Below are 10,421 nucleotides of genomic sequence, written 5' to 3' on the forward strand. Positions count from 1 at the left end.
CTGCTCGTTGCCCTGCGAGCCTCTCAGGAGATGGTGTCGACCGCCGCGGCAGCCGAGGCGACGAGGGAGGAGGCGGAGATTGCGGCGGCGATCTAGGCGACGGAGGCACTGGCGGCGGCGGACCCGCAGCTCGCTGGCGGTGGCAACGACGACATCGACTGGGACGGCCTCGCCGTCAGTTCCGATGACGACGGCGGCTCGGACGGGGGCGGCGCCGGGGTTGGGCAGGACGTCGTCTACGTCGACGAGTCCGATTAGCTTTTTTATTAATGTTTAATTAAAGTCGAATTATATTCGAATGTAAGCGTGAACTATGCTTTATTAAGTTATGTATCGAATTTTATTATATTATCTAAGTCATTTATCGAAGTTATATTAATTTATGTATCGAAGTTATATTAAGTTATTATGTATTATTTGTTCGTAAAATTTTAAATTTGTTTAAATATTTTTTTTAAAATTAGGCCTTCCATAATTTATAAAAATAAATGAAAATTTAGAAAACGATAAAAAGAAAATAAACAGATTATAAAAAGCAGTTCAACAAATGTGGCAAGATGAAGGAGTTGCTACCCCACGTGACGCCGTTTTAGAGAAGTCGATTTTAAGACCAACTCCAAACGATCTCAAAATTTGATACGCCGTTGGTGTTGATATTTTAGGTGTGCATGCCAAATTTGAACGAGTTTCAGCAAAGGTGGCAAGATTTGTCACGTTCAGGCGTTTTTCGGTCATTTTAGACGGAAAAAATGCAAACCCATTGAAATTTTGCATGCTTGGTTTGCATGATGGTCTAGGATGTTTGTCAAGCTTTTCCTAACATGTTGGAGGTGTAATGAAGCAGTTGCTACCTCCAGGTGTCGACGTCTAGGGGGTAGATGGCCGGGGGCCATTTTTGAATTTTTTGTATAAAATAAAATAAAATAATATTTAACTAGTGTAAAAATTGTAAAGAATTGTACATGGGATGCTATTTTCATCATGTGACTTTGTAAAAAAACATGGGGTGCTATCTTGACTGTCGAAAAATGAAGGTGCTCCGAGATGGAGCCTACAAGGCTAGTCTGGGAGACCCGTTTTAGAGAAGTCGATTTTTTTGACCAACTCCGAACGGTCTCAAATTTTGGTAGGCCCTTGGTGTTGAGATTTTAGGTGTGCATGCCAAGTTTGAACGAGTTTCGACAAAATTGGCAAGATTTGTCACGTTCGCGCGTTTTTCGGGCATTTTAGACGGAAAAAATGCAGAAAATGGATAATCAATGCGAACCCATTGAAATTTTGCATGCTTGGTTTGCACGATGTAGGTAGACACTACAAAAAATTACACATCATTCTGAGTCTCTCAAGATCCAGTTGCTTCACAAAGTGAAGGGTGCGGGAGAAATATTTGAAGGATAACAAATAAAATATTTGAAGTACAACGTAATTTTATTGAAATAACAAATGTCTCATATTGCCTTCTTTTAACAAATGAAGCATCATGTCTACCGTTCGTACCTACATAATAAATATAGAATATTTGTTAGAAAATAAAGTCAATAAAATACATTATTTGAAAACTTAATTTGTGTAAAACGTACCTCTTATTGCATGTTGCCTTGTCATGACGTGGATTGTGACATAGGCTGCACAAAGGACCACAATATTTTTCGTTAAAAGATTTTGGTCTACCATTTTTCGTAACTTATGGACCCCCTTTCTTGGTTTTTTAGGTGCACCCTTGGACCTTATATTCGCATGATCACCAATAGTACCTCCACTTTCTTCAGGTGCATTTGCAATCATCCTCTTATACCTTCTCTGGCCTATCATTTCTTCAAGTGGGATCTTTCTTTGTAATATTATATTATCCAGACACTTCATCAAATCATCGAACAAGAAGGTATCATTTTATGCAACATGAAAAGCTTGTGCGCCTTTTATGCTTAGCCTGCTATACTGAGAACGTTGTTCTTCCCCTGACCAACCCCAGCCAAACAGATCACTCTTGCGCTGCACAGGCAATCTATGTCTCGCATGTTTCGTCAACTGACGCAGCACACGACAATTTGGTATTTCAGACAATTTAAGAACATTCACCAGCACAAAGAAAATATGTTTGCAAGGAAGCCCTTTTCGAACCATCCTTCCACAACTACATGATATCCTTTCATCTGAGTTACTTGGTTCATATATAACATCATACCTGAACTTGTGATTATTCTGCCATGTGACAATATAAGTAGACCGCTGAACTCCCACAAGCGTCTCAAATATATCCAATTCTGCGAGCTTCAAAAGATATTTTTGCAAAATATAAAAATTAGCTGGAGTGAGAACAAGGGCAGCATGATCCTCAATAGCCTTATATGCAGTAATTGATGGTGGAAGTGACTGATCAGCAGTGCAATCATCTTCCGCCTCGTTTTCACGTAGGCGATCTATACAGTTCTCATAATGTACTACCAGATCAACAATAGTCATACCATAGTCCAAATGAAGATGAAGGGAGGAGTTCAGACTTCCGCTTCTCTGATTGCTACGCATACCAAGAAAGAATCCATCCGAAAGATATGACGATTCCCATAGTGTCTTCCTTCTGTACATCCTGTTAAGCCACTGTTCAGTTTTAGTTGTCTGCCACCTAACAATGAAAGCGTTTCATCTCTTCTCAAAGTTGGTTGGCGAGGTAGCATAATAAATCAGTGATTTGAACTCCATAAATGATTTGTGATAAAGGTGCCTCTGCATATTTTTCTCCGCATGCCATGAACAAAGACGATGGAAAATATCCGGAAGAACAACACGAATAGCTCGAATCATTGAAGCGTCTCCATCTGTGATTACTGATTTTGGTTTTACCTCACAATTTGCTTTCAGAAAGGTCTCGAGCAGCCACACATAGGTTCCTTCGGTCTCGTCGGAGACAATGGCGCAAGAAAACACGGTGGTGCAATGATGATTGTTAACACCGACGATTGGGATGAACGGCATACCGTATCTGTTCATCTTATACGTGATATCAAACACAACCACGTCTCCATAATCCTGATAGTCTTGCCTAGACTGTGCGTCACACCATAACATGCTCTTCAATCTCCCCTCTTTATCCAACACGTACTCAAAAAAGAAGTCCGGATCTTTCTCCTTTCTACTCCTCATTATACCAATCGCCGTGTCAGCATCACCTTTAGCAAGGAGCTTCCTTTTCTCTCTACAACATAGGTTGTACACATCACCCCTCACAAGTCCGCATTTATCATACGAACCGTATCTGCTGATAAAGTTATCAACTATGATGTGCTTTCGGATCCCCTTCCCTGATAGCGCTAAAATCTCCGCCTTCTGGAAATCATCTATCCGTCTATGTGACCACAAAAATGGCACCTCATCGGGTCGAGCGAGGTCATGGTTGTGCTCATCCAAAAATGTCGCGATGAACCAAACTCCACGGGCTTTATCCAGTTTCACCACCAAGTGCGCACCACAATCGCAACGAGTCTCCCCCCTTAACCTGCGGGTGCGGCCATCCATGGTTATGAATTTTCTCCGCCGTCTTCCTGCTCTGAAGCAAACAAACCGCCTGAACCTTATAACTCCTGCTGGACCTTTTCCTCATTTCACCTTCTCTTTCCTAATGCCGAACCCACGCTCTTTCACGTGATTGTTGTAGAACATGTACGCATCCCCTTGGGATTTAAATGTCATTTTCATAACCTTACAATGCGTATCCAGCATCTTTTTCAGCTTCTCAGTCTTCGCAATGTCAATCTCTACTTCACCGTCATCATCGATACAATCATTTATGTTCTCCTGAAGAAATACATAAAAAACCATGAGAGTTATGCTCTATCATAATCTAGTTCACACTACTGGCTACCGTACAAAAATGATTGAACATACCTGATTTACGCTATCGTAGAAAGAGTCATCCTTATTATTTTTCGCATTCTCAACATCCACATCTTTCTGTACAATAAACACACACATGAAATAAACATTGTATTTTACAAACTTAAAGATCTAAATATATGTCACTTATGTTTTCACTGTATGTATCATCTTCATTATTTTGAAAATCCTCAGAAGACCATGATTCATTGGCGCTATTATAATCATCATCATTAATAGAACTATTATCAGTTGCATCGACGGTATCTATATCATACTCATCCTTCGAATAACCAGTGTCCTCCTCCATTCAAACACCTCAAACACTATACAACAATAAAGATATAAAAAAATTACAATTAAATTTTTGTATAAGACTCGGTTTTATTTCAACAGCTTAGGTCGCAAACCTACGATGACTCCGGCGGCAGGGGATGATCCTTGACGGGGCGGCGGTGTGGTGATCGGGAACGAGGTGGCGGAGTGGTGGTCGGGAACGGGGGGGCATCGTCGGCGGCGATTGGTAGACGTTCGGCAACGGTGAATGTGGACGGGTCGGCGTCATGGTGATCGGGAACGGGGGCGCCAGAGTGGTAGCCGGGAACGGGGGCGGCAGAGTGGTTGCCGGGAACGGGGCGACATCGTAGGCGGCGATGGGTAGACGTGCGGTAGCGGTGAACGCGTGGACGGGCCGACGACGGGGTGATCCGCGACGATGCAGTGGTCGGAAACGGGGCGGTGTCGTCGTCGGCGATGTGGAGGTGGTGCGGCGAGGGCTGATCGTCACGGGCGTCGGCGGCGACGAGGTTAACCGTGGGAGACGTGAATTAGGTCAAGCGACGGGCTGGCCTAGCATGCACGACGAGTCAACTGGGTCAGGGCGTGGGGTGCGACGTGACGAGGCGATGGTTTTCCACGTCAGCGGTGCCGACGTGGCGAGGCAGGGTGGGGCGGGCCGACGTGGCGAGGCAGGGTGGGGCGGGCCGACGTGACGGCATACGTATATACTGTAGCGAATACGTTTAAAGGAAATGACCTTCCTATCATTCTACGTTTTGTGAGGGATGTACCGAAGCGGGCCTCAAAACAATCATGTTAGGGCCTGAGATCCCTCCTAACCTCATAAAAAATAAATCAAAACAGTGAATTCGTCATGTGTGCACACTTTGTGTGTTGGGTTTTGGGTTCTTGCCGTGGTTGAACCAGACAGGACAGGGATCCCCCAGCTGTGGACGGTCTTGCATGCACTTGTCTCCTTTCCTTCCTTCCCCATCACGCGGGAAATCTTGGCATCATGCTCTGCTGCAGCCGATCCGCCCGACGCAGACGATGCGGATGCGCGGCAGTGCAAGTCGTACGTACACAACTGTAGGCAACAAGTTGGTGGTGTAGGCCGCTTCCGTGCACAACGGAAAGCCTACCTAGCCCGGAGACCCGTCAGGCCTTGTCCAGCTAGCTGCGGCCGTTGAATCGAACGGAGTAAAAGTGATCATGCTAATGCGTTGTAGATGGCTGCTGTTTGATTGATTATTAAATAAGGAATTGCTAATGCTCAATTAAACACTCGATTGATTTCTGCTAAAAGTGATTATTGTGGAGCCAAAATAGAGTGATCTCGTGGGTTTCCTTCCGCCCCCAGCATTCTTGTTTCGTACTAGCACCACATACATAAAGCGAAAGTGGTATAGCTAGCCGAAGGTGCAGCTTGCGCTTTGTGTCAGGAGGAGGCCACTCGAGTGGTCTTGCTGTTGCATTGCTGTGTTGGCTTTGAGAGGAAGCAGACAAGCAATGCCAGGAACCTGAACCTGGCTGGACGAACACCACTCGCCCTGCACCGGCCGGCCATGCGGCGTCTAGCGGACAAGGTGACCAGCGCTACTCGTCCCCAGAGACACAGGAAGGGAAAGGGAAAAAAAGACGTTGCTTTTTCTTTTCCGGTGCACAGGATGGAGGCGCTTCGATACGATAGCCGCTCTCGGCCTTGTACTCCGATCACCGTCGTGCGGCATGTGATGCGTGCAAATATGTCGGGGTGCTGCATTTGAGCGCCTAAACGGCATTCCCTGTGGCTTTTACGTGCATGCACCTTATTGCCTATAATATGGCTTGATCTTGATGGTATCACATGCGTGTCACTTCATTCCAAACTTCGATTCTCCGTACAGCGGCTAGTTTAGTACGGGGTAGATAGCGTTTTTTTGTCTGACAAAAAGAGAGAGTAGATTTTTTTTTTTTGCGCGTGAAAAGAAAAGAGATAGTAGATTGTTGTCAAGTACTCCATTAGCTTCACTATCGCTAGTACCGCTAAATTGACAGAATTAGATAAATCTCACCACTGACGAGTATTGTTCCGCAAAAAAAGAAAAGTACTACAGACAAGTCCAAAGCACTGGGTCCCATAGGTAAAAGAGAAAAGCAAGAGATGAGTCGAGGTTGGTACTAGCAGCAGCAGGCAGCAAGAGCAGCTGGAGGCGGAGGGTGGAGGGCCGGCGTCGCTCTCGCGCAAAGCGTGCGGGCGAGGGCAGAGGAAGCCGATTCGATTCCGGCAGGCCCGAATGGAAAGCGAAAGCAAAGGCGAGATGCTGGAATTTAATTAGGTAAAACCGGGCGGGTGGGGGACACGTCGCCGACAGCCCGGCGACACCCACGTGCTCCCGGCTTTATCGCCTTGTCCCCCCCTCCCGTACGCTTTCGCCGCTGGTACACGCCTTTGCCGGGCCGGCTACGGCCGTCGGATCGGGATCGGGCGGCGCAGCGGGCCCGAGTGGACCTGCAGGGTGGCCAACCGGCAGCCCGGGCCCACGCATGGAAAAACGGGCGGCACGAACGTTAATGCTGCACCACCCCACCGCTGGATGGACAAGGACGATGATGACCCGATTTAATGCAGTATAAATAAATACTATCCCCTTTGGAATGGGGATTGCGTTGGGAAAAATCCAAGGAGGAGGTGCGAATTTACGTTAGGGCCCTCCGCGACCCGGCGGGATGGAGCAAAGCTGATCTGTGTTGGACCTGTGCGCAAATATCAGCGGGAAGCGGCATGGCGACGAGAAATTGCGGGTAAAACCCAAGCTCACGAGCGTAGCTCCGGGTGTCAGCGCGCCAGTGGCCGACACGTAATTAAACCCCCCCGTCGACGACCGGTAGACCGGTGACCGCACCCACCTATAACCTCCTCTCCTCCCCGCCCCACCCCGCAGAGCCGCCGCCTGTGACCGACCCACCGGAGAGCCACACGACAAACCGAGCCCACCGCACCACCAACTCTTCCTCCTCCTGCGCGGCTGCAGCTGCCGGCCATGTCGGTGGAGACGGAGCGGAGCTCCACGGAGTCCTCCGCCGCCTCGGGCCTCGACTTCGAGGACACCGCCCTCACCCTTCGCCTCCCCGGCTCCGACCCCGACCGCAAGCGCGCCTCCACCTCCGACCCCGACTGCCCCTCCCCGACCGCCGCCGCCTCCGACTCTCCCCCTTCCCCCAAGTACGCGCGCCTGCCTTGCCTTCTCTCGCTCCTTCCGTCTCAAATTTGGCGCCCAAGCTTTTTGAGCTGACATGGTCTCGCTGTGCAGGGCGCAGGTGGTGGGCTGGCCACCGGTTCGGTCCTTCCGGAAGAACGCCCTCGCGTCCGCGGCCTCGTCCAAGACCAAGTTCGTCAAGGTGGCCGTCGACGGCGCGCCCTACCTGCGCAAGGTCGACCTCAAGGCTTACGCGGGCTACACAAGCCCTGCCTCCTACGACCAGCTCCTCGCCACGCTCCAGGACAAGTTCATCTCCCACCTAACCGTCCGTGAGTACACCGCCGCGGCATGCCTTGCCTGTGTGTTGTTAGCTACGTGTTGCTCTCTCATGGGTTCTGACGATTTGACTGTGGATGCAGGCAAGCTTGGTAACGAGGAGATGAAGCTCGTGGACGCGCTGAGCGGCACGGAATATGTGCCAACGTACGAGGACAAGGACGGCGACTGGATGCTCGTCGGAGACGTCCCCTGGAGGTGAATTTCCTGGGCCTTTTCTGCTATTTTACAGTTAAAATCCGCATGCAGCTGCAGCTCCTGTTGCTCGTCAGCTATGTCCTGTTGTTTAAGTTCATATATACACTGCTTAATTAGGGTCGTGGTTTGGATCGCTAACTGATCAGGTGCTATAGCATCTCAGGTTCAGAAATCTGGATGGTTTGGTGATCTTACGCTCTTAGTTTCAGTTTATCTTTGCCTGAGAAACGATTATTTTGGTTTACTGAGTTGTTGATCTGGTAGTAATATGTAAAGGAACTCGGATCCTGTGGCACAACATAGAAAATTTATTACACTGTACCAAGGGATCACGAAATTGCTCCTGGTTTTCACTACTATGTGATGTTCCTGTTGGGTTATCAATTGCCTATTGTCTGTTCAACTTGGGACCCATGCCAAATGTTCTTAGTTTGCCTCTATTTGTATGAGCCGTCGATCTTGCTAGTTAAGCAGTAAATCTCAGAAAAACTTAAAGAAATGCTATAAAGTTATTGGCGGCGAATTATGCTCATAAATTAATTTCACATCCCTGAATTCATCTGCTTCGCTTTTCGGACATGAATAGGGTTGAAACTAGTGAACGAACACCGGTATATGTTTCTGACAACAGCCATTGTCCTTACTTTCGAACTCAGAGAAGACGGAAGTGCTGATTGTAAAAACGGATCTTCTTCATCCTCTGTTGTTTCATGTGTAATTTGAATGGCTTCGTGAAATTGGACAATAATTGAGAATTGTGCCTACCAGCTCTAGTTTTGGCCTCATTCTTCATCCAGACTTTTGTATCTATTGGTCCGTACCTCACTATATCTCATTATATTTGGAGGGTTCAACAAACTTTCTAATTGATAAGAAATTGACAACTTGAACTTTGGTGCATCTTTCCACTATAAGATAACCACGTGCTAAATATAAAAGAATTTTGTTGCTTGTTCTTGTTAATACTCCCTCCGTTTTAAAATATAAGACCTTTTAGAGATTACACTAGAAGACTATATACGGAGCAAAATGAGTGAATCTATATTCTAAAATATGTCTATATACATCCGTATGTAGTTCATAGTGCAATATCTAAAAGGTCTTATATTTAGGAACGGAGGGAGTAGATTTCAGGCTTTATTACAATTCTCATGATTTTGTAAAAGGTTGGCTCTAATATGGCACTGATCTCCTATTATTGACCTGCAGAATGTTTGTGGAGACCTGCCAGCGCATCCGTCTCATGAAAAGCTCTGAGGTTGTCAATCTAGGTACACACTGAACCTTGTTTTTCAGACTAGCGGAAGTTATTGTTTTGTTGTAGTTCTAACTCAATATCACTTGATAAATCTAACTGCTCCCTTCTACCTGCAGCACCAAGAGCTGGTCGGTGAGGCACAATCCTTGCTCCTTTTCTACAGACCGCTTCAGAGGAAGAAATGTCTTTTGCTCAGTGAGGTTCTTTCGCAAGTTTCTGAGAGAGAAATGTGTACAGCCATCTCTACTTTTTGCCCCAGCATGCTATTGAGTTCGGAAAGTGTCGTAGCTTGTAATTCCATTACCAGTCAGTCAGTAGTATCTACATGTAAGATGGAGAGGTTGTGATGCTTCAGAAATACACCTACAGTTCGTTCTTGATAAATAAGACCGCAGTCCCTGTTCTCCTGAGCTGCTTGCTACTGGAGAATGCTTTTGTGTAACTTTATGCAAATGAGTCACCTGGTACAGGAGTCATATATCGAGTCAATTTTCCTACAAGTTTTGTGCTATGATTTTGCTATATTATGTAACAGTATACTTGCTTCTGCTGCGTGCAACTTGTTTCTGCGTAGGTTATTGACAGGCCCGAGCTAACCAACTATCGGAATTCATCAGAAATGTAGGGCATACAACATCGATTAGGCAACTTCAGAGGGATGATTCACTGGATTGCACCGATCCCGAATGAGGCCTAAATAGCCAAGCAAAGTAAGAAAAGCGATGAAGCTGGTGTGGCTTTGTCGGGAAAGCTAATAGCAACCTCCAATCTTCAGGCAGCCGATGGATGGCCGATTTGCGGCTAGGAAGAGCTTGCCGTTTCGAAGTGGTACAGAGCGATGACAGCCTCTGGATGCAGATCGGACGCCCCACTGTTGCATCCGGCAATGGAAATAGATGAGCTACAAGATAAGTGTCGAATTCTTCCGTTCTGTCGGGTCTGGGTCTTGACAATCCCCCTGCATGATAACAGACGTATCCTCAGGGCTGGAAACTTGGGAAAATTCTCTGAATAAGTCCAACTCCACCGGAGACCCCATGTTGTCCGCGCGCGTTCGTTTGGGGTAGAACGGACCAATACCGCGCTCAACGCGCGGACCCAAATGGACAAATGTCCGGATTTCGTCCGTTTTTGACCCATCCCCGACCTAAACTTGCGCCAATTTGGGGGAAACAGACATCGCGCGGACACGCTTGCCGCACGCCCTTGTCCGCCCGTGGCCCGCGTGTCGGGGACACAAGCACTCCCAAAGATTCCAACGCCTCCACCCCCTCTCCCGCCCTGCCGACGGCGCCGCC

At 47.3% G+C, this 10,421-nt stretch overlaps 1 protein-coding gene across 1 annotated transcript; it reads left to right on the forward strand.

The window, feature by feature from the left end:
• Positions 1–6,801: 6,801 nt before the first annotated feature.
• Positions 6,802–9,620, forward strand: LOC123426806 (auxin-responsive protein IAA15-like). The gene is made up of 5 exons (XM_045110705.1): positions 6,802–7,354; positions 7,443–7,660; positions 7,751–7,865; positions 9,075–9,136; positions 9,240–9,620. The coding sequence occupies exons 1-5, from the start codon at positions 7,173–7,175 to the stop codon at positions 9,257–9,259; spliced, it is 597 nt and encodes a 198-aa protein (XP_044966640.1). The 5' UTR covers positions 6,802–7,172; the 3' UTR covers positions 9,260–9,620.
• The last annotated feature ends 801 nt before the right edge of the window (positions 9,621–10,421 follow it).

This window comes from Hordeum vulgare, chromosome 1H (genome assembly GCF_904849725.1).
Source record: "Hordeum vulgare subsp. vulgare chromosome 1H, MorexV3_pseudomolecules_assembly, whole genome shotgun sequence".
NCBI lineage: Eukaryota > Viridiplantae > Streptophyta > Magnoliopsida > Poales > Poaceae > Hordeum > Hordeum vulgare.

Excerpts from the sequence above, each read along its gene's own strand:
- LOC123426806 (XM_045110705.1), top strand. The coding sequence starts at position 7,173 with ATGTCGGTGGAGACGGAGCGGAGCTCCACGGAGTCCTCCGCCGCCTCG. Across the intron at positions 7,355-7,442 it reads GACTCTCCCCCTTCCCCCAA|GGCGCAGGTGGTGGGCTGGC; the intron begins GTACGCGCGCCT and ends CTCGCTGTGCAG. Across the intron at positions 7,661-7,750 it reads CATCTCCCACCTAACCGTCC|GCAAGCTTGGTAACGAGGAG; the intron begins GTGAGTACACCG and ends CTGTGGATGCAG.